A 25,531-nucleotide genomic window follows, 5' to 3' on the forward strand; every position below is an offset into this window, starting at 1 on the left:
CATCTCAGCCATGTGCATGTGTGGCTACCCTTGTAAAATTTATTTGAAAGCTAAATAGTAACTGTTGGTTTACCTGATTAAATTTATTTTTAGGATTGAATAAAGAGAAATTAACTTCAATATCCTAGTCAAGATCCTTCTGTCCAATAAACACAATGACTTTGAGTTAGTAATCAAACGATTATTATCCCACATTATTCAGATCTAATCATATTCTGAATTGCTTTTGGTCTTGGATTCTCCAAATTCTTTGAAAACTGAAAATAATATTTAAAAAAATATTAGACTTGCACAAGATTTCTTTTTATACCCTTCTATAGGCTCTTGTGATCTCAGAAAATGAGACTTTGAAAAGTAGGTAGCACAAAACTAAAAATCTCCCTTTTCACGTAAAAACAATAATGCTGTCTTAGAAGTAGAATAAATGTTTATTGTTAGCATTCACAAATATTAAATAGGATTACCACTAAAAAACTGTTTTTGAAGGAAATACTTAACTATTCAATTGTACTTACATAGGTAAAATTAAATGTATGTTCTCTTTACTAACAAAGTTTAATGTCTGTTTAAAGAAGGTCCTCTCCGCTACAAGATTTGGAACATTATTTGCTCAATTAAAAGTACAGTGCCTATCAATTTTATTTGAAGACTGCTCTAAATATGGAATGTATTTTTTTTTGAAATGTTGCAAATGACCTCTTTCACTGTTGGAGATTAAGTCAAAGCACATGAACATGGTCAGATTTTAATGTACCTCAATGAGACAAAACATATAATCAAATTGATAGCCTGATAGTAGTTCTATCCAAACATATTCAATCTTTATGACCACCAACTGCACTCAACAAAATTGGTTTCAAAAACTCTAGCAAGTGGTCCAATACTATTTATACCATGCCATCTCAGAATAAATTTTATCACATTATGTGTAAGGCATTCCAACTAAGTTTTTCTTGAAGATAATAAGTTTCCTTCACTTAAAATTAAAGTTATAGAAAGTCACAATCCAAACAAAAAAATATTAACTTTCAAACAACTAAATGTGTTTAAAGAGTTTTCAACTCTTAGTCAAAAAGCAAACTTTTCTATTGAATGAGAAATAATAAATTCTCCTGCTGTCACTGACCATAATGGATATATGGATATTTATCCATATGGACCTTTACAGCCTTTTAAGAAATACTCTGTAATTTAAAATCTAGTAGAACAAAAACATGTATTAAAAAACTTTAAAACTGTTAGAGCTAAAAGTAAGTTTAAGAGGTTTCTACGCTATGTTGAGGCATTAAAATTGGATTAGTAGTTTGTTAAATGGACACATATAACAATGACCATTTTTTAGCAATTCTCTACATTCTTGAATTTAAAAATACATGTAAGAAATGTCTTGAGTTACTAAATCAGTATGTTCTCAAAAAGCACAGAGAATAAAGCTAACTAAAATGATACAAAAAAATAAAAATAAAACAAAATTCTTACAATGACTGGGATAATGGCTCTTTAGTTTGATACAAATTCAGTATGTGAAGGTCTTTGGAATTCTAACATAGAATTCTCAGCTCATACTTAGAAGAGTTATAACTAAATGCACTTACACATTTCACCGAAGATATTAAGAACTAACACAGATAACAGTGAAAAGAAAATTGCAAGCTATTCTGATTTTCAAAGATATGGCTATAAAATAAATGTGTGCATATGTGTATGTGCATCTTTGTGCTACATAGAGAGAAATCCTTTACTACTGTATTTCCTTTTTATTCCTCTTCAAGTTTTAACAGTCTGAATTTACATAGAAGTAACCTATTTCCCAAATTTAAAAAATCCCTTACTAAAATTTTTTCCTTAAACTCTTAGACAAGTAACATTACAAAACTTTACAGAACTACACTACAAGATGTTTAAAGATGTGATGAAGAGCACATTTAAAACTATTTTAAAAGGAGGTCAAATCTGACCTGTGGGCCATGAAGCACTACATTAACAGCTGTGCAGAAAGAAAAATGATAAGGTATGAAATGAGGGCTCAGAAACTAGGACCTTATCAGTCAGAGTATGATTCAAGCCCGTAAGACAAATTGCTCAGCAAGGCAAGTCCCCTTCCTGCTGTGACGAGGACAGAGCTGAATTTCCAATGCCACTGACTATCTCCCTCATCATGTCTCTTAGACTTGATACCATTCAGCCGAAAAATGGCTTAAGTTCTGAAGCACCTACTACTTATTTTGAATACATTTTGTCAAAGTCACCAGCTAGAATAATTATCTTTGTCCTTTAACTGACAACTCAATGTTAAAAATAAAAACCGTTGAAGGACATTCACTAATAGGAACTATCGTATGTTGACACTTCATAACAAAGAACAATTATTTCTATCATAGGGTATTAATAAGTAAGCTAAGTTTGTTATCTAAATCATTTTTAGTTTGCTTGGTTCTTACAAATAAAACACAAAAATTTAGCAAAGCCCACAAACGGTCTCACTTTAAATGCATACCTGAACACTGACGGACTTTTTCAGCAGTTCTTCTACAAAGTTCCAACTTGATTCCATTTGCCTCTAAGAAAGAAGAAAATATTGCATCAAAATTGCTGCTCTGAATTGTAAGTTAAATTATGGTATAGCGAGTTAAGTGTGAAGTACATTTTGTCAAACATCAGACCTTACTACAACTTCTTGAATGTCTAAAAGTAGTTTGGCAGAGTTGGTGGAGACTCGGTAGAAAAATTTTACAACTATTTCAGTCCAATATAAACTTCACAAGGAGTTGTTTCATTAAACAATGGTACCTCTATAAAATTACAAATGCTTTAACAAATATTAAATTTTTGCTGTCAGATGCAATTTAACAGGAAGAAAAAAACTTTTATGTATTTTTTTGGAATATTTATGTCCTGAGTATTCTCCATTATTCTGCACTTTACCCACCACAGGCTTTTCCCTTCATTTCATGAGTAACAGCCTCAAGACAGTTTACTCTGATAAACAAGTAACTAATGTATGAACACAGAAAATAAAGAAAAAAATTTTACACAGTGCCACCCATACTTAAGTAATGGTGTCTTACCTGGCAACCTCAACGATCTGAAAGATTCCCCACAGTATGAAAACCAAAATGGACTTTCACAGAACCAAATATTTCACAAAGGCTAGGAACTGAAAATGACCACTTTTCCAATAGGAAAGCCTGCAGACCTCCTCAGGATACAGAGCTCACCTGACAACAGCACTGAGCATACCATACACTGATGCCAGGAGACTAACATGTCCCGATTCCACGGGGAGAGGATCGGAGCCTCCACATTTGGTACTTCTCTTCAACTCTGCACTATGTACCTTGGCTAGTTTTAATTTAGATCCTTTCCCTGTAACAAACCATAACCTGAGTATAATAGCATTCAGTGAGTTCTATAAGTCCAAGTAGATTATATAGTTTTAGGAATCCCTGAGCTTGCGGTTGTCAGAAATGAGAGCAGTCTTGAGGACTGTTCCCTGAAATTTGGGAGTTGGCCCTAAAATGTTCGCCAAAAGGAGACCATTTTGTTCTAACAATACTATATGTACATTGTGTTAAGAGTCTTTACATTACTTCCTCAAGAAAAAAAAGTCTTTCCCATTTAAAAGATAACATAATTAAGCCTCAGAAAGATCATGTATATACAAGTCACGGTGTGGATTCAAATCCAAGTTGGTCTGGCTCCAAAGCCAATGTCCCTTCCATTATACCAAGTTATCAGTAACTGGTTTTCTTTTTCTAACAAGCCTTACTTCACCTTTGAACAATTTACTTTTATATCATTCTTTACAGAGAAAATGTCACCACTAGTCCCAAATACACAGGACATGATAGGGTTGATCTTTTAGCTTTATAATTTGATAGTGTTAATGAGTATATTTCAATTATTCTGTTCTATAAAGCCCATTGAATCACCTGAGTTATAAAAGAGTAGTGTAAATTCTTACCCAAAGAATTTCAACTCTATGGATCAGTATTGTAGCTCTAATGTAAAACAAAAATACCCCATAACCCAGAGGACAGAATAGCAACCATATCATGCCAAAATCAAGACTGAGTAAGAAGAAACTATGTATTAAAGGAATACAGCTATTTCTTCCTTAAGAAAGCTTAACCTAGAGCAGCTACAGCATTTTTTCTATATATTGTTATAAGTAGCTTAACTCCACTGAGAGAAAAAAAGTATGAAGTCATCGATTTGGCTGTTTTATATCTCTTATCCCAATATCAAAACTAAACACCAACTGAGGCTTCAGCACAACAGCAATTCCACGAGAAATATAAAAGAGGTCCCCAAGCCTCCACTTCCAGTGAACTAGGTGACCTGGTTCCACTCTCATTTTAAGGTTACATTTCACACCTTTCACCTTCTCACCATTTCAGATGTTTCAAAGCAGAGCCTCAGCTGGCCTGACTGACTGCACTATGCATGAGCAGGGGTAGCCTGATGCTTGCAATGCTCAAAAGTGATTTTTCTCCTTAAATGATATTTGCTTTTTAAATAGATGATTAGGATTGTGCGAGGATAACACACCTTTATCTACGTTGAAAAAAGCATTAGGCAGAAATATATGAAAACCTAAAGCCTCTAGTATGAGAACCAAATTTCCTTATAGACCTACAGTAAGCAATTAGCAAGTTTATGATTTAAATCATAAATCATCCCATATAGCAAAAGTCCATGTACAGAAATTTTTTAAATAAAAAAAAAATTAACTATATCTGAAACCTGTTTAAAATATAAAGATTTCACATTCAACTTCAGGGCAAAGAAGTTCACATTCAAAAACTGAAACATCTCTATAGTTAACACAAGACCAGAGATATTTCTTTCCTGCAGGACACACGACTAACCATTATTACTTCACATCATCCTCTCACACCAGATAACTCTTTAACGGAATAAAGCACATTTGACACATAACCACTTTCTTTATGGTAGCTGGTTATGCTAATACATCTAAAAGAGAAAAAAATTCAGGTAATTTTCAAAATTCTAATCTAAATATATCCAAAATCCAAATTAGCATCTTATATAAACTCCAATAGGTCACTATGCCTCTGTAGATTAATTACATGATTTATAAACCAAATAAGACACTTTTGAGAGTAAAAGGAAAAACCAACCAGATGGGATGAGGGGATGGCAGGCATACACTGGGACTGTTCAAGGCCAAACTGGTGGACATGGTCACCCTAGCAAAGACCTTTCTGCAGAAGTTTTCCTTAGGAGAACTCTAATATCGAGCTTTGGTGATAAAAATATGGGAAAGTACACACTCTGTACTTCAGTTTCTATAGCTGTAATATGTATACCTTACCCTCTCATTTCATAATGCTTCACTGAGATAAAACTGAACAGTCCCTGTGAGATATTAAACAATTTGCAAATACAATATGCTAAAGGTATGACCCCTGGTGAAAACTATTACTATGGACAGCTTGAGTTTTTCTTTAAAAGCCATTAAAAAGTCCAGAAATATTTGACTCTTCAAGGGCTCATGACTAAAAGCAGTGTATTTGACACATACACATGCACACGCACATTGTACATCTTTATTATCTGTACCATAAGAAAGGTTCTTTTTCAAACATCATAGCTCCTTCCTCTGAAAACCTTTTACATAACTTAAGAAATTAAGATTTTATAAAACATGTATCTTGGCAAAAAAAATCATACAAGCACTGCTGAAAAATATTAAAACACAAAGGTTAAGCTATTTTAAATACAGAAAACTCATTTACTATCTTGATTCAGCTAGTAAAAGCAATGATCTCCTATGGACTTCTCTGTGTGAAATAGAACAATGATTTCAGCAATGCTACTGTGGGTGTTTGTCCTAGTACAATTCAATATTACAACAGTAGCAGTAATTACACATATTAATATGGCTACTGGGGTTCAACAGCAACCACTACTGAAAAATACCAATCATTCAAAACAGTGCAGTTCCAACAAGCATTAACAGCCCGAGAACATGAAAAAAGAGGCAGTACAATCTGTTTCATATGTATCCTACCATTAGCACTTATTATTATAATAGGGACTCAGAAGTGCTTAACTAATTACCATATTTACTTATACCAATTCGAATCAGAAATATGTTCTTAGAAGAATTAAGGTTGGAAAAGAAATAAAAGTGCTAAGACCTTAGAATTATAGGTAGATTTTTGTTGACTTCTTTTAATTTTGTTCTAATATTCTTGGTAATTAAGATGTGAAACATTATCATGTTAACTCCACAAAAATAATCAATAGAAGGGATACTACAGTAATAATGGTAATTGCTAACATTTAGTGAGTATTTACTGTGTATCAGCATGGTAAGGACTATGTAGAGAAACAAGGGACATACATTCCTTCTCTATGAGAAGTTCCTTCTATTGACCTCATTCAGTGTGTGACAGAATTCTTTTCTAAAGGGTTTTATTTATTTTTCTCTCTCACATAAATGTGAGAGAGAAACATCAATTAGTTGCCTCTCCCATGTGCCTTGAATGGGGACCAAAACTGCAACCCAGACATGTGCCCTGACATAACTGAACCAACACGCTTTCACCTTGCGGGGCAATGCCCAACCCACTGCGCCACACCAGCCAGGGCCATGGTAGAACTCTCAAAAACACTGATACTAAGCTGCATATGAACATTTCAGAGCACTTTCTGACTCTACTTTAATTTATCTTAGGATCCCTTTAACAGAGCTTTTATTCTTAGTGGAATCATTTAGAGGACCTCATGAGGCCTTTCCATTTCGATGACACAATGTCAACACAAATGACCCTCAGATTCCATGGAGGTTTCTCAGCCTACTGTGCTCCATATTCCAAACAAAAGGGAAATCTGTCAAGTCCAACAAGAAACATGTTTCATAAAGAAATACAGGATAAAAGCCAGAAAACTTTTTAAAATAAGGATTCCCAAACTCCAAACAGACTACTAAGTCAGGATCTCCAGAGTTGAGACCCAGAAACCTGAATTTTAAAAACTCAAAGGGAGGTCTAATGATCAGCCAGGTTTAAGACCCACTCCCAGAAAAATAAGACCAATTTTGAAAATACAGACACACTGGCTTCAAGATTCTAGATGTTTATTTTATGGAACTGATGAAATGACATAATACTATGTTATTCATTTCTGAACATGGAAGAAATTATATACAAATAGGGCTTCAAATAAATACATCTACCAGCTGGTTTTATTCACAGCAATTTTTAAATAACACAGTAAAAATGTTTCTGTAAAATCTGTCACTCTATTTGAAGTAAACTTCATGGTTGTTTAATAGATGAAAATAACTTTTGCAAAAAGTTTCTACGATGAAGTGTTATTTTGAGGAAATAATTTTATCAAATGATTCACAAAACCTACTGATTCATTTCTGGAGAAATATGCTTTCTGGCTGGCAATCTTACCAATTTTGGAAATAAAGGGAATCTTCCAAAAATCTATTCCCGTGGTCTCTGCATGAGGGAACAGAGGCCCATAAAGGTTTAAGTAATTCACTGAAGGTAGTACAACTACTTAGTAAAAGAAACAGGATGAGATCCCAACTCTTCAAATTGTTTTTCTTAATAAAAACATAAAGATTATGATTTTTCAAGTTGTCTACAGCTTCTAGATTCAAAGCTGAATATATCTTTGTAGGCTTATTACCTGTTTCTGCTTTCTAATTTGTCTACCAAAAGAATGTATTAATTGGTAATATAAGAAAGTTAAAAAAAATAAAATCTTACCGTTTCATCTGGCGCTCCATGGCGATCAAACTGGTAAAGCGATGCTATGTGAGTGATAATCCACCAACTAAAACCTAATGGATCCTTGGGCTGGATGGCAGGCGTAGAAGGTCTTCTTTGCTCACTTGGCTTTTCAAAGAGTGTTTTAAGTAGTTTATTCAACCAGTTCCAAAATGACTATAGAAACAGAAGTGATATGATTCCATTAAAATAGACACTGGTCCAATAGCCTTTGATTTGGGCTTTCCCTCTGTTTTAATAATGAAATATACATGCCAAAGAGAATGTAAAACAAATATGTAAAACTTAAAGAACAGTAATTTTAAGAACCCATGTTAAGAATTTGAAAATGAATAGTATTTTAGAAAGATCCTACATGTTGCTATGTTCCCACATCACCTCTTTGTCTCCCAACCTGGGTAACCATTATCCCAACTTTCATAATAAATCATTCCTGTTTTTGAAAGTTTTGCCATATATGTATGTAAGCTCAAATCACATATTTCTGGCTTTACCTCTTATTGTTTGGTTTTCTTTTAATGCATGTTTTTTTCTATAAATGTTTTTACTAAATTTATTGGGGTGACATTGGTTAATAAAATTGGATAGGTTTCAGGTATACAATTCTATAATACATCATCTGCATATTATGTGTTCATCACCACAGGTCAAATCACCTTCCATCACCACTTATTCACCCTTTGCCTTCATCCCTCTTCTACCTCCTCTCTCTCCCTCCCTGTGGTAATCACCATTCTGTTATCTGTGTGTTTATTTTGTTTTTTGCTTAATCCCTTTACTTTTACCCATCTCCCCAATTCTCACCTCCTCTGACAGCTGTCTGCTCTTGAATCTGAGTCTATTTTGTTTGTTAGTTTATTTTGTTCATTGGATTCTACCTATAAATAAACCCACATGGTATTTGTCTTTCTCTAACTGGCTTATTTCACTTAGCATAATACTCTTCAGGTCCATCCATGATATTGGAAAGGGTAAGATTTCTTTTTCATGGCCAAGTAGTATTCCATTGTGTAACTGTAACACTACTTTTTTATCTACCCATTTATGATAGCACTTGGGCTGCTTCCAAATCTTGGCAGTTGTAAATAATGCTGCAATGAACCCAAGAGTGCATGTACTCTTTTGAATTAGTGTTTTGGGTTTCTTTGGATATATTCACAGAAATGGAATAGCTGGGTCATAAAGCAGTTCCATTTTTAATTTTTTTGAGGTAACTCCATACTGCTTTCCACCAATCTGCATTCCTGCTAACAGTACACAGGGGTTCCTTTTTCTCCACACCCTCACCAACACTTATTGTTGATTTATTAATGATGGCCATTCTGACAGGTGTGAGGTGGTATCTCATTGTGGTTTCAATTTGCATTTCTCTGACCCTGAGCATATTTTCATATGTCTATTGGCCACCTTCATGTTCTCTCTGGATTAAGTGTCTATTAAGTGGCCTGTTTCTATTCTTCAGTAACTTGCCTCTTTTCCTCAACACTATGTTTCTAAGATTCATCCAAATTAATGAGTATAACCATAGTTCAACAGAATATTCTGATGTATGGCTACATGATAAAACCATTTACCTGATTTACTGTTGTTAAACATTTGATGAGTTTTAGTAAGACTTTTTTCTAGGTTGTTGTCCATTTCACATATTTCCATTATTAGGCATAAGGCTGTTGACAATATCTCAACTCTTGTTTTACTATCTGTAGAATCTATAGTCATGTTCTTTACTTCTAACATTGACTCTATAATCACCTCAAGAAAGATTAGCCAATTTTAATAATCTTTCTGAAGATCCAATTTTTGACTGTTCTAATCTTTTTCATTGGTTTGATCATTTTTATTATTTTCAATCTCAAAAATTTTTGCTAGTTTTATTTGCTACCTATTACTTTCTTTGGGTTTATTAGAAAAGAATTTTTCTCCCTAACTTCTTAACTCATTAATTTCCATTTTTTCCTCTAACATTTGTATTTAGTTATAAATTTCCTTCTTTATATCCTCAGCTACAGTCCCAAAGCTTCTAGCAGTATGCTAGTTATTTCCTGTAAAAACATGTTTTACCTGTAAGTTATTTAGAAGTATATTTCAATATCTGTAAGCATATGTATTTCTCTTCGTAGTTGCCAATTTTTATTTTCTATATTTAGCACCATGTTATTAGCCGTATAGAATTTTTAATGTTTTATTTTCCTGGTAAATTGTACCTTTTATCAGTATGAAGTGACTTAATGCTTTTGTTGGTTTTAAAGTCTAGTTTTCTCCAACATTAGTTTTATACATTACCTATCATATACACACACACACACACACACACACACACGTGTATATATATACATATATATTTATTTATTTTAATTCTGAAACCTTCTGTATTGTTTTAGATTATTTTTGGTAAACAGCGTCTGTTCTAACTGTATATATTTAAAATGAGCATTTAGTAGTCCATTTGCAGTTAATGCAATATTATTTACTTTTAAAACTACCATTTTTTTCTGTATTTCTATTTGTACACCTAATTTTTCCACCAATACCTCCTTCTTGCCTTCCTTTGGGTTGAATATTTATTTTATTTTTCCCTCTTTTCCAGCTTGTAAGTCAGCTTTCTCTTCTTATAGTAATCACCTCAGAAATAATAGCATATGTTCAAGTAATATGTTCAATCACTGACCTGATTGCAGAAAATGTCCCTTTCTCAGGGGGAAAACTTCAAATCCCATTCAGTATTTTCCTCCCTCATTATAGGGATGAGGGGCCGGGCAGAGGGTAGGGAAAATTAAATATTCCTTTTGACAAGAATTATAGTGTACACACAATTTCTTTAAAAAATAAATAAACAAACTGAGTACACTGTACTCAGCAGTGTACTCAGCAATACTGTCAATTTTTAAAACCCTTGTATAAGAGGAAAAAAGAAACCTCTATTTTCAGCAGTCTGGAGCACTCCAAACAACAGATTCTATGAGTCTTGCTTAGCCTACTGTCAGCATTCTCTGAAACCATTAATTCCCAGGTAGACAAACAGAGAAACTTCCTTGTTCCTCCTGAAACTTTCAGTTGCTTTTTCTGTTTTTCTCTCTCAGCTAATCCACATCCATCTTGGTCCCCAAAGCCATTACATGTGAGATAGTACAAAGAGTAATTTTTAATTTGCTTCTTTACTGTCCTAGAAGAACATTTTTGTGGTTTCCTTTTGGTTTGGACACTTTTCGTTAGTCTTGAGCTTTTTATTAAGAGAGGATCTTGCCCTGGCTGGCGTAGCTCAGTGGATTGAGCGCGGGCTGGGAACCAAAGTGTCCCAGGTTCGATTCCCAGCCAGGGTACATGCCTGGGTTGCAGGCCATAACCCCCAGCAACCGCACATTGATGTCTCTCTCTCTCTCTCTCTATCTCTCTCTCTATCTCCCTCCCTTCCCTCTCTAAAAATAAATATAAATAAATAAAATATTAAAAAAAAAAAAAAAAAAAAAAAAAGAGAGGATCTCATAGTTATAGTCCATATAGTCTCCAGAGAGCAAGAGGTAGGACCTAAGACCCTTTTCCCTAAGCTGAGAGCTGGTTTTGTTGTGCCATATAGTTAATTCATTCCATTCCAGAGGCTGCCAGTTGGAGATCAGGGTGTCAGGCATGGTCAGGGGAGGCTCCTCTTCTGGATCACAGACATATAGTTGTGTCTGCACAAGAAAAAAGGCTTTTTGAGTCTTTTTAAATGCTCCATGGCATTAAAATGTCTAGTTTTTATGTCGTTTTTGAGAAGTCTAGCGCAGGTCAAATTATTTAGCTATTGTAAGTTATTGGATGCTTTTCCCTGGAGAATTTGAAGATCTCCTAGAGAACTTGAGATTTTCTGTATGTTTAAGTCGAATAGTTTTAGTAGGCTATGTCTCAGCATGGATTATTTGGAGTTAATCTGTCCAGTCATCCAGAAGATTTAGTTCCTCTTTTATTTCTGAAACATTTCCTTGGATTCATCCATTGTTTTAAATGTTTGTTATATCCCACTGCTTTTTCTTTTTTAGGGACTCCATTTAAACAAAAGGATATTCTTTGCCTATCTTCCATTTCAACCATTTTCTCTCTAACCCTTTATCTTCCCTTATCTCATTTTTATTCCTTTGGTTGCCTTTATTCCATGCCCTTTATTAAATTTTCTCTCTTTTTTTTTTATTGTTGTTCAAGTATATAGCTATCTCCATTTCCTCCCTACCACTCCTTCCCCCACCCTCTCTCACCTCCCCCTTTAATCCTACCCCTCTTTAGCTTTGTCCATGGGTCTTTTATGCATGTTCCTTGATGGCCTGCCCCACTCCCTTCTGGTTACTGTCAGTTTGTTCTTTATTTCAATGTCTCTGGTTATATTTTGCTTGCTTGTTTGTTTTGTTGATTAAGTTGTACTTATACACAAAAATAAGCCCCTTAACTAAATTTTCATTTGAGTCTGTTCTCCTTGGGAATCTTCTAATTTAGTGAATTCTAAAATGATTTTTATTTCTACTTCTCTCCTACATTCAGTTTACTTCATTCATTCCTGGCTTTTGGTCTATTTATTTTAACAATGGAATTTCTTATTCAAGGTGTTTTTTTTACAAACTAGAATAAATACTTAATCCCATCTGAATCCCATCTGTATTTAATCCCATCTGAAGTATTGTCTTACAATTTTCTTCTGCTTTATAATTGTTTCTGGGAGAGAAGGTATCATCAGTGAAAGTGTATCAATTGTGTCTTCTAATAACTTTAGAAAGACCTCTTTGCTTCCCTTCTTTTTACTTTGTAGAATTGGACTACTTTTTTTTTTTAAGATTCCTAGCTCAGTGATCCCTCTTTTGTCAATGTATCAAAGTCCCATTCTTCACTGGATTTTATTTATTTATTATTTACTTATTTTGTGGTGGTGGTGATGGAGGACAGTTTGGGTTTTTGTTATTTGTGTCTCTTTTGTTTTACAAGACCCTACATATTCTGCTTTTACTTCCCATCACTTTCACCACTCAGTCACCAAGGGGAAGCTTCCTTTCCCCTTTATTCTCCAGAAGGGTTAGTTTCAAAGACTGCCTCCTCAAGCCACACACACACTTTTAAGTTCCTATTCTAAGATCAGTTCTGTGATCAACGAGGAAGCTTTTCAGTTATTTTCACAATCTGGCCATGGTTTTAGGCCAACTTTATGACTACTACTAGCTCCCTTCTCTCCTCTGAGCAATTTTTCTCATGACTCTTGCCTGCTAGAAAGTTTTCAGGTAGAGCTTTGGTGATGTTTACTTTTAATTTATAGCTTTAAGTATTCCTATCTTGTAGTTATGCAGCCAACATGCTTTTTACATGTGTAGTTTTATTTGTTCTTACTGTTCTATATTTTGGGGAAAGTTAGGTGGGAGGCTGTAGGTTTAAGTACACCTACTGTCCGTGGTTATTGACAATGTCATTGGTTTAGAAGTCACTGGCTTGAAATTTTTAGCACCATCTACCCACCATGAACTCACTGGTTTTAAATAACAAAAATTTTAAACTGCAATATACCACAGTCAAAGGCAATTTTCCTTAGCAATTTAGTTGAGTTCTGAGTTCATCCTTTTGGGAGGTCAGATTCAGGAGTACTTGGGTATATTAGTAGGCTACTGACTTAGGTTAACTCTAAGCTTTATCTTCTATGCTTGCACCTTATATGTATGAAAGCTAATGTTCAAGTTTACATAATTCAGCAACTGCATCTAAGTTGATGAGGCAGCTTCAGTATTCATCTGACCTGAGTTCCCACCAATTATTAGTATATGGCCTCAATACTTCTTACTTTCTGCAAGCTAACAGACACACTTAAAATGCTACTACAGGGTACCCAGAATGATTAAATTAGGTTATTTTTTTTTTTAAGCAGGAAGATCAAACTGTCTTACCATCAAGAATATAAACAAACAAACTCCTAACTTGCCTTGCAAAATAAAATGGCCTTGAAATCTGAAAATATAACTTATTTTAGGAGTATTAAAAAAATGAAATGGCCTCAGACATTTATTATTTTAAGACAAGTCTGGTTACGGCATAAAATGAAGAACATATAAATCATTTAGGTTGAGCACTGTGTATCACTATATAAATTTCTACAATTAGTATTTTCAACTTATGCCTACATTTCTATTTAAAATCTAGAAAAAGCCCTGGCTGGTGTGGTCAGCGGGTTGAGCACCGGCCTGCAAAACAAAGGGTCTCTGGTTCAATTCTCAGTCAGGACACATGCCTGGGTTGCAGGCCAGGTCCCCACTGAGGGGCATGCAAGAGGGAACCACACATTGATATTTCTCTCCCTCTTTCTCTCCCTTCTCCTCTGTCTAAAAATAAATAAATAAAAAATCTTTAGAAAAGTAAAATCTAGAAAAAAACTAATGGCAACCAGTATAAACATGTCTACACTACATGTGGTTTACACTTTCAAGTCTAAAATTTATAAGAACAATTTTAAAAATATATAAAATACTTAAATAATAAAGATAACTTTTGTAGAAAATGAGAAAATTGATTTTTACCATGTCAAAGAAATAAAACATCCTGGCAAATAATCAAAGGGAAAAAACTGCTGGGACTTCGTAATATTTAAATGTAGTAGAAAGCTGAACTGTACTGACAAACCAAAATGTGAGGAAAACAATTTCCTTACTCAAAAAGTAAAAATACAATAAATGTATACTTAGTAAACTTTACTATATTTAGTATATTTACTGCTAAATATCTCAAAATAAATATAGTACTTGTGAACTTGCAAAAATACAATCATCCAAACCCCAAATTGTGAAAAGCTGGGAAATTCAAAAACCTATAAAATATCAAAAAGTACTTTTTTATATAACATAAACCTTTAAGCATCATTCCACAATGAATTGTTTGTACTTACTTCTGCCTGTGGATACTTCTCTTTTTCTCCTAATCTACAACACATGAAATAAAATAAAGCCCCATTATGAAGACTTGGCTCAAAATGAAGTGGGAGAAAGTGTCCTATCTTCCCCCTTTGCACTTGTCTTCATGCTGCCTTGAAATAAAATAGTGTAAAACTGAACAACAGAAACCTATTTTACTTCTTCCTAAATCTAAATTTGCCACATTTCCTAACTAAAATATTTCCTGAATTACTAAAGGGCATCTAATACTTTAGGCTAACAGATTCTTAATAGCACAACAACAACAATAACGAAAAACTCTGAGAAAATAAAACAGTCAAATTTTATATGTTTCCTAGATGTTTCATATTACCATTTAAAATTAAAAATGCAGTAGATATTTATTACTCAGTTAATGCTCTATTTGGTGGTGACTGTCATCTTAGAAAGAAGGAATTCTGTAAGACTCTTCTTGGCCAAAACCACTGAAACATAAATTTAATATAATTAGTATCAATAATGGTAACTAACATCAATTTTACAACTTACTTCTGAGAGAGACCGTTTACTTCTGTGGTCCAGAAGATGAATAAGTAGAACCCATAATTCTTTAACACATGCACATGGGCAGTGGTGACTGGTTAATGCTTCAAAAGGCCTAACCTGTATTAAAGAACCAAAATGTGTTACTTACAGTATAGCAGAACTTCACATGCCACACATCCTTTCAAATATTTTAAAACAATGATTTAGAGCACTTAAAATTTATGCTTAATTACATAAAATTCTTTATTAAAAAAACTGTCATTTCATCAACTTTTAAAAATCCTCATTATAAAACCAAAAGCACAGAATAAATTTTATTTTCAACTAGTAAGAAAAACTCTGGTTAAATATCTAGTCCAATGATCAGCAAACATTCTGTAAGAAATTAGGCAGCAAATATTTGGGGCTCCACTCATGACACCGTCTGCATAGGCACTCAGCTCCGCCACTGTTGTGCGGCATCAGCCACTGGCAATAAGGAAAAAGAGGAAGGGGCCATGCTCCAGCGAAGTTTTATTTACAAAGGCAGGAGCTATCTTAGGCTTGGCCTCAGCATCACAGTTCTCTAACATTGATCAAATCCATCCACTACAATAAAAAGACTTGTTGTAAAAACATTAAAAAATAATTTTTGATTCACTGTAAAGGAGACTAAAATGTTTTATAAGTCAGAATACGATTATTAGAGATTTATAACGGTTAAACAATTTCACCATTTTTATAACAAATATATCTTTAATGTCCATTAAAATTGCAGAGAATATTGTCTATATTTATAAATATAGCTAATCTTCTGAAATTCATATTTCATACATATTATATATATTTCTAATACATAGTAAAAGGTAACTGTCAACTTTACTATAATATATCTGATTAATCTACTCATTATACTAATTATAAACACATAGACTAAATTTAAGAGATACTGACAATACATAAAACAATCTACATTTTAAAAAAATTATAAATCCTGATTCCCCATAAGTAAGGTTTATGCTTATAACCTGAAATATCTATAAATTTCCATTACTTGAAATGAATGTCTAATATAATACCTTTAAATCTTTCTGTATATTAAACATTATATATAAATAAAATTTAGTAGAAAAAAGCAATTTCCACAATGATGTCAGATGAAAACAAGCAAACAAAACTACCCTTAAAATTTTTCAACTAAAGCCACCCTTTGTCAATTAACTTTAGTTAATTATTCACCTTTCATTATGTAATAGCCAATATGCTAGATTATTAAAGGGCTGACCACTACTACTGAATAGAAGTTAAACTTCCAGTCATTATCATAAACGTCCTGTTTTTATGTATTTATTTTTGACAAGATGAAAAGGCTTTAAAAAAGTAACAGCTCTAAAACACTAATTCCAGCCTTTTTTAAATGTTTAAGTCAAATTATTTTCCAATTCAACTCCCAGATAATAGTAAATATAAAATTGAAAGAATTAACAAGAATTCAGATTAAATTTTTTTTTATTTTTTTTATTTTTAGAGAGGGAAGGGAGGGAGATAAAGAGAGAGAGAGAAACATCAATGTGTGGTTGCTGGGGGTTATAGCCTGCAACCCAGACATGTACCCTGGCTGGGAATCGAACCTGGGACACTTTGGTTCCCAGCCCGGGCTCAATCCACTGAGCTATGCCAGCCAGGGCTTAAGAATTCAGATTAAATTTTTATAGTTTAAACCACATGATTTAAGGACTAACTATTGCCATAAGTATCAAAATACAAACACTTAAAGCTTTACCTTGTCATATCTGTTGAGTGACAGGCTTAGTAAATCACACAGGAGATTTTCACAGTGTTCTTCAAATAGGCTGACATTGGTTAAATTGTCACCTGCCAGATTCATAAACTGATGACCATACACAACTTGTTCTAAAAACACAATAAAATATTTTACTTAAAACTACAGGAGGAAAGTGATTGTATACCTTTAAATTAACTTATAACAAAACTGTGACATATGCATTTAAAAGCAAATTTTTGCAAATAAAAGTTAAATTTTACAATTCCTTTCTTACACAAACAATGATAAATACCACCTAAAAAAAGCTTCAATCTTTCCAATTACCATTCAATAGACTTCTGTTTTCTTAACGTGACCATCTTTCAAAAGCAACAAGCAACATCACTTAAGAGAAAAAAATAGAAGAGGGTAAACAGAGAAAATCTTCACCCATATTTTTAACCAATAAAAAACTTTAAAACATTCTTTTTTTTAAATTTTATTGTTCTTTCTTCCAGTCCACTTCTTTTTTTTTTATTTTTTAATTTATTTATTTTCAGAGAGGGAAGGGAGAAAGAGAGAGAAACATCAATGTGCGGTTGCTGGGGGCTGTGGCCTGCAACCCAGGCATATGCCCTGACTGGGAATCGAACCTGTGACACTTTGGTTCGCAGCCTGCACTCAATCCACTGACCTCGCCACCCAGGGCAAAACATTCTTTAAAAAATAATAATAAAGTAGCTATGTGCAATTGCTTGTTTGGTGTGAAATACAGCAAACAAACCTAACAGATACCAAAATTTGTGTCTAGATCAGAGTAAGTCTACCTGAGTGTTGTTCTAAGAAAATATTATTTAAAATAGTGTTCATATGAGAAAAAAATTATATATTTGTGTACATTCTTTGTATGTATACATGTGAGTGTATATACATAGACACATGCACGTATTTTTGTGTTTATTAATTAAAAAGCAGGTATTGAGTTAATGGATATCTTTATAACCTAAATAGCTGATAATTTACTTTGCAAGTAAAGATTTCCAGAACACTGCTAAACTTAAAATAGGATTTAAAGATGCCAAAAAGCAAGACCAAGAAATAAATAGGCAACATATGAACTAAAAGATTACTATGTGTAAAAAACTTCTACTAATTAAAAAAAAAATTGCCTTGGCTGGTGTGGCTCAGTGGATTGAGCACCGCCCTGCAAACCAAAGGGTCACCAGTTCAATTCCCAGTGAGGGCACAGGCCTGGACTGCAGGCCTGGTCCCCAGTAGGGGGCTCATGAAAGGCAATCACACATTAATGTCCTCTCTTTCTCCCTTCCCCTCTGTCTAAAAATTTTAAAAATGTAATAAAAAATTGCAAAAGATTATGAACTAATTAATAAAGAAAATATAAAAAGACAATAAAATTGTGAAAATGTTCAACTTCACTTGTAATCAGGAAATTATAAAAATAAAGATTCAATATCATTTTTCACATATTAGTTGGCAAAAAATAAAATAATTGATAATATCCACTACTGGCAAGACTATGAGGCAAAGGCACAGGCACAGTTAGTGCACACCAACTGGGGAAATTTACAGCAAAGGGAGCACATACAATATTAAAATTATAATATGCCACTCCAATTCTAAGACTCTATTCTACAGCTTAGCTTGTACAAGTATTGAAAGATGTATAATATTATTTATAATATCAAAAAGGGAAATATTAAATATTAAAAAGATAAATATAGTTAAATAAATTATGATAGGCCTTTTATATCCAAACCTAAATGAATAAAGTAAAACTATATGTATGAACATGAACAAATCTTTAAAACAACTGTTAAATGATATACACCATACAGAACAATACCACAACGGCATCTGTGGTTAGAAATCAAAACAAACTTCCTACCTATGAGTAGGAAGTCTATATATGCATACTAATAGAAAGTATGAGGATAAACAGACTAAGCCATTTCCAGTAGTTATCTCTAGAAAAAAGATTTTCACTTTTTACTTTGGCTACTATTTGATTTAAAAAATCAGAAAACACTTATTACTTGTGTAACTTTAAAAACCAATAAAAGTTTAGATAAGAAAAAGGACAGAAATCAGAAAACCATACACTCACTCAATTTTTCACCAAGCATCTGAAGAATTTCTAGCACCAGCCAATGGATATCCAAGTGGAGATGTAATAAATGCCATGATGGTTGAAAAAGCTGTGAATGACATCATCAGCTGTCACTGAGAATTCATAATATTCAATACTTTACAAGATAAGTGATAGCACATCACAACACTCCTCCATAAGCACCATGACAAAGAATCAATTAACCCGCCCCTATTCAAAAGCTCAGGAAAACCTTTGTCTTGTTCATTAGAAGATTTTCTTCACCAGAGATTATGAAAGCAGGACAGGATATATTTTCATCTGAAGATTTAACATAGACCCATGTTGGGGCTGCTGAATAGATTTGTATAGTAAAGGTCCCTTCCAACCAAGCTCTGATTCTACAAGAGCTGCATGGCAGTAAAAGAATTTTAAAAACAATTATATTCATGATTTTGTTTTAGATTTTAGTTAGGAAATAAGTGTTTTAAATGTAATACATACCCAGCAGCTCCTATAAGGAATATTAGCCACAAAACTTTAAACTATTATGTAGACACTATTGTCGTGCCCTTTAAGAAACGTTAAATTAAAAGAGGTAAAGAAATTACCTCTCATTCATGCATTTGGATTCAAACCTATTCCATCTAACCTTCTTCCAGTCAACATTTAGTATCGTTATAAAAACTAAAGATAATGATACACAAGTTCTATTAAGACAACTAGAAAGAATGATGGAACCTGCTTTATCAAATATGCAAACAACATAAAACGATACACTAATACAACAGTACTGGCTCAGGAACAGCAAAATAGGGAAGAAATGAAAAAATGTGGTATCCAAATCAGTGTGAAAAGCATGCGTCATTCAATAAGACAGAATTATTAACTTGTTTTTCTGCAAGATACTAAAATTAGATTTCCCACCTCACAGCATATTTTTTAAAAATGAATTAAAGAGATAAATGTAAAAACAAGTATATTTTAACATCAGCATAGAGATGATACAAAAGAAAAAAATTGACAAATATAACTATATAAAAAACTTCAATCTACCTAGTAAATCAGCTTAATTGCTGAAAAAGATAAATGAAAATATTTGTAAATACATAATATCCAAATATTTCTAATAAAAAAACATTCCAAAAAAATAAGACAGATGTTCAACTGAAAATACCAATTAAATCACTACTTTTCACATGTAAGGTTGATAAAATACAAAATATGTATAAAGTCTTGAGAGATACTTTTTATATTGTAAGATGCTTTTGCTGTTGTTTTAGAAAATAATTTAAGTGTATGATTTTTGGGTGTGTGTTGAAGACTATATCCCCCTGCTTTAAAATTCAGTCTTTTGATCTTCAAATAAAATAGCTTTTCAAGTCTGCCTAATTAAAAAGTCTAGGAAGGGCAAAACCTAGTTTGAGAACCATTGGACACATTTTTTATTTCTGTTCCTAGATAAATTATTAATTATTTTCTTAAACACTTGATAGATAATATAAAGCATTCAAATTTAGAAACTAAAAGGAAGGAAAAATATCCCTCCCCCACAATCTACCCTGAAATCTTTATTAAATGACTTAATTCAAAGCAATTACCTATTTGCTTTCTATGGCTTATACATATGAACCTGTGAGTTCAGTTGAAATTCTATTTACTTTCTTTTTTTATCCTCACCCAAGGACATGATTACTGATTTTAGAAAGAGAGGAAGGAAAGAGGAGAGAGAGGAAAACATCAATTGGTTGCCTCTGGTATATGCCCTGACCCAGGACTGGGCCTGAACCTGCAACAGAGGCATGTGCCCTGACTAGGAATCAAACCCATGACCTTTTGATTTATGGGATGATGCTCCAAAATCCAGGACTCTGTTTACTTTTATCATTAGATATATTTATCCCTCATAAAGAACCCATTTTTTGTTGTTGTTAATTTTCACCAGAAAATTATATATTTCAGAAATATATAAACACTTCATGGCACTTTAAATTTTGACAAAGACACATTCCTAAAAATTAAACATTATTCAACTTGGTGAAGTCAAATGAAATAGAAGAAGTTGAGAGTTTAGGGAATCGACAGGGAAGTATAATTGGTTATACAGTGAACCTCACATTATCCTATGGAGAATTTATTAATTATATCCATAAGCTGTGTTACGCTAACAATACAAATTTTAAAAAGGAGAGAGGGAAGGGCATTAGTCAAAACAACTTAATCATATTGGGAAAAAGTCTCAAAAGTCAGAATAAACAAAATGACATGTTTTGCAAATCTAAGTTTTATAAGGTAACCTTATATTTTACTATAATAAAAAGTAGGGAAAGATGATACATATTTCAGAAAAAAAGGTTATATGTATAATTTGATGTGAAAGTTTTAAACATTTGCAGTTATATACTGGAATACAGAACGGTTATCCCTGATTTAGAGTATGCTATATTTTAAGTGCTTTATTCATTTTAATGTATCTAATTCTCCTACGAACTCTAGGAAGCCTTAACAATCATAGAGATGGGGAGACTGAGGCAAGAGGTATTATTTGCCGAAAGGCACATAATTAATAAAAGGAGGAGCCAGAATTTCAACTTAGGCAGTCTGGGTCCGGTCCAGAGCTGTACTCTTAACTAATTTCCTTCATTCTTGAATAAATACTCCTTATAGAGAGAAAAAACGATAATTTAAAAAATAAATGAAGTAAGTCAAACCTTAATCTGATTTTGATTTTCAAATGTTTCAGGATTAATATTGGGAAGCTCAGATAGATGTCCAATATACAAGAGTAATCCATGAAGCTCATCAATCAATACTGAGGGAAGCTGTGCTTCCAAAATCTCATAGGGGTGAAGAGGAACATGACTCTCGGCATTCTGTACTTTCAGGAACCTAAAAAGCAATTGAATACCATGAACAACCAGAGTCTGGAGGAACAGGTACTCAGACACTCATGCAGTAATCAAAATGGTCAACAGATGTCCTACCTGAAGATGAAAACTTTTACATAATGAAGAAATGTTACACATTGCTGCCTAATACTGTCTGCTTTGCAGTGTAGGGTTGATATCTTCCCTGAAACCAAAAATAGATAATGTTAATCATAGCTTAAATAATTAATCAGTGAGCTAACATACAAGCACCAATTTTTCTATCTTTTGCTTTTTCCTACTAATTCCTATATAATTCTTGCCACCCTCCAAAAATCTGTTCTCATTAAGGTCACCAATGATACTCATGTTGTCCAATCAATGGATACTACGGGTCCTCAAGTAACTTGCCCTCACAGTAGCACTGGCTACACCTGGTTTCACTGACACCATATCCTGCCGGTCTTCTTTCTTCCTCCTGTGTCCTTTCTTCCTCCTCTACCCAACTACTAGCGTAAGGGCTCCTCAGGACTCAGTCCTGGGTCCTCTCCTCTAGTGCATATGATCAGTTCCTTTATTTCAAAATGATAACAATTTGAAAGGGTTTACCTATACCCCTAACCTCTCCTTCACCCTCTAGACCTTGCATGTTAAACTGCCCACCACCTTGTACTTGGATTGCTCAGACAGTGAAAATACATCCTCAATTTCTTCCAAAACCTATCACGCCCATGTTTTCTCCACTCATTAGAACTGGTGTCAACAATTGCCTATGTCATTCTTGCTTCTTCCATTTCCTTAAAACTCATACATAATCCATCAGTGTCCTATTAAGTTTATGACCAAAATATACCTTCAAACTATCATTTCCCTATAGACTCTTGAATTACTGCAGCAGGTCTCCTAATAGGTCTTCCTGCATCTTCCTTTGCCCCTCTATAATCTAAGCACAAAATATGTTTCAAGTGTATATATATAAATAAAATATATATGTATGTGTCAATTCCTATTTCTCCTAAATCAAAACCTATGAAAAGGCTATCTACAGAATTCAGAATGAAATCAAAAGTCCTTAATGATTTATAAGGCCGCAAATGATATATTAATATTGTCTTTCTCCCAGCTTCAATCCTTGCCATATTTCTCACTTGAACATTTATATCAGCAAAAATTATCTGGAACGTCACTATGGGCAAAACATATGTACAATGACAATCATTCTAAGAAAAATGAGTAAGAGACAATCACTAAACCAAGGCAGAAAAAAATGATGAGAATTAAAGACAACAAACTCTAATCGATATTAAACATAAAGCAAAACTTATTTCTAAATTTGAATTTAAATGAGCAAACATGGCCACTGTTTTGGCAAAATCAATAGAAGAGGTTATGTAAACACCTACATATTAAACAGTGCAGTGCATTTTTATAGCTTAATTATGTTTCACCTACAAAAAGTCGTATCATCCCTGTTTCACAATTCTCAACCCATGAGGCAGTAAGCTGTTAAAAACACCTGCTGTGAGCTCCTGCACCCAGCCAAGATAGAGTAAAAGGAATCCTATTTACCCATCTCCCATTTTAAACTAGAAAACTAGAAAATCAACATCAAAAAAAAGTTTTTAGGCACCAGAAGCAAGGCAATGTAAGACTGCTACCCCAATACTTCCCACAGAAAAACAATTTCTAGGCTGCAGCACACCAAGAGAGAACCCAGAGTCCAAATCACTGAGCTGAGGAAACAGAGGGTCTGAATTTACAGGGCAAAAGCACCAAAGAAGAAAAAAGCTCCATTAAAAAAAAAAGAAAAAAAAAAAAAGCTCTGGAAATGTACAGAGGGTCCCCATTGAATCTCTGGCTAAGTACTGATTGGTTCAAGAATGAGGAGAAAAAAAACATGACCAGGTAAAAACATTAGGAAACAATTCCCTGCAAAGCTTACAGGCCAGGGAACAGTTCAAGTTCCCACTAGGAAGAATGAAAACAAAAACAAAAACAAAAACAAAACAGCGTAATACACCAAAAAGAATCATCATTCACCTTATTAGAGCTAAAGTAATATTAGACTAAAGACTACTTTTAAGACCTAACAACACTTAAAACAAGATTCGAAAAACCCAATGAATTACAAATTTTCAACAGCAAACCAAAACAAAATTTAACACTACAGAAACAATACAAGAAAATCCAGAAAGCAGTTAATGTAAATACTACAATGTCTATCACACAACAAAAAATCACTAGATCTTCAAAGAACCAGAAAACTATAACACACACTAGGAGGAAAATCCATCAACAGACCCAGAAATAGCAATGATGAAAGAATTTGCAGTCGACAAAGTTTAAAAAAGTTGTTATATGTATACTCTGGACATCCAAAATGGATGGAAAAAAAGTATAAGGACAGAAACAGAATACACAAAAAAATTCAAATGAAATGTCTGTAGACAAAAAAACTATATCCGGAAAAGGGATAACACCAACAGCTATTCTCGAGAACAGGTATCAGCGACCCAGCCAGCTGCTCAGGTGGTTGGAGCGTTGTCCTGTCCCTGGTCAGGGCACACACCTAGGTTGTGGGCTCGATCCTCAGGAGGGGCATGTCCAGAAGGCAACCAATCGATGCTTCTCTCTCACGTCAATGTTTCTCTCTCTCCCTCCCTTCCTCTCTCAAAAATCAATAAACAAGCCCTGGCTGGCATAACTCAGTGGATTGAGCACGGGCTGTGAACCAAAGTGTCGCAGGTTCAATTCCCAGTCAGGGCACATGCCTGGGTGGCAGGCCACGGCCCCCAGCAACCGCACATTGATGTTTCTCTCTCTTTCTCCCTCCCTTCCCTCTCTAAAAATAAATAAATAAAATATTTTTTAAAAATCAATAAACATATCCTCAGGTAAAGATTTAACAAAAGGAACAGGTATGAGCAAACCATACATTATTTTGCATGTTATTCTGCCTCAACTGGAAAGCAATGTGGGTAGCATAGTGAACAGGAGGACAAGAACTACACACGCTCAGTAAGTGTTCCTACGTGAGGCCTTTCTGGGGAGGCCTGAGGGCCAAGCTAGCTACACGACATCATTAACGGGGCCCTAATCCAGGTGCAGGACAGTGAGGAGCTGATCTAGGAATAATCTTTAACACTGCTAACCTGTCCAACGGATCTATCACTAAAAGTTTTTCCAAGAAACAAAAGCAGCCAAAATGTCCATGTAACAACCATTTCAACAAATAGTCCATTGTACTATTTTAGGCCAGTAAGTAATTTTCAAGGAATATTCCCATGTAATAAATGCCTTCCTCAAACTGAATTTAATTAAGTCAGCCTACATGGTTATGTGTTCTTGCTGAGTCCACCGTAATCTTTTAGAGGTTCCCCAGGGTTTCAAAATATACTTCTGACTCTTTGGAATGCTTTACAAAGACAACTATAATTTCAACCTTCTCAAATTCATCACTCTCACACATACTCTTTACTTACCGTACTTCTTGCCCCCTGAAATTTTATGCTTTTACCTACCTCAAAATCTTTTTCAATATAGTTGTTTCTACCTGGAACTCTTCCTGTCCCCCAAACTTTCCCAAAATCTTCCGCCTAGTTAATGTCTCATCCTGGAAGACA

The 25,531-nt window shown here is 33.8% G+C and overlaps 1 protein-coding gene across 3 annotated transcripts in view; it reads right to left on the minus strand.

Moving 5' to 3' along the window:
• The window catches only part of MMS22L (MMS22 like, DNA repair protein), a 120,560-nt gene that overhangs the window by 88,914 nt on the left and 6,115 nt on the right, over positions 1–25,531 (minus strand). Inside the window, exons 5-11 of one of the 3 annotated variants that reach the window (XM_028510228.2) lie at positions 22,026–22,113; positions 21,753–21,930; positions 19,060–19,150; positions 16,953–17,083; positions 15,194–15,307; positions 7,755–7,931; positions 2,498–2,560 (exon numbers count right to left, since the gene is read on the minus strand). In XM_028510228.2, the coding sequence (XP_028366029.1) occupies positions 2,498–2,560; positions 7,755–7,931; positions 15,194–15,307; positions 16,953–17,083; positions 19,060–19,150; positions 21,753–21,930; positions 22,026–22,113 (842 nt within the window). Of the gene's footprint in view, positions 1–2,497; positions 2,561–7,754; positions 7,932–15,193; positions 15,308–16,952; positions 17,084–19,059; positions 19,151–21,752; positions 21,931–22,025; positions 22,114–25,531 lie in introns of those variants that run through there. The other 2 variants (XM_036024499.1, XM_036024500.1) reach the window with 2 other exon arrangements.

Source organism: Phyllostomus discolor, chromosome 4 (genome assembly GCF_004126475.2).
Source record: "Phyllostomus discolor isolate MPI-MPIP mPhyDis1 chromosome 4, mPhyDis1.pri.v3, whole genome shotgun sequence".
In the NCBI taxonomy this organism is placed as follows: domain Eukaryota; kingdom Metazoa; phylum Chordata; class Mammalia; order Chiroptera; family Phyllostomidae; genus Phyllostomus; species Phyllostomus discolor.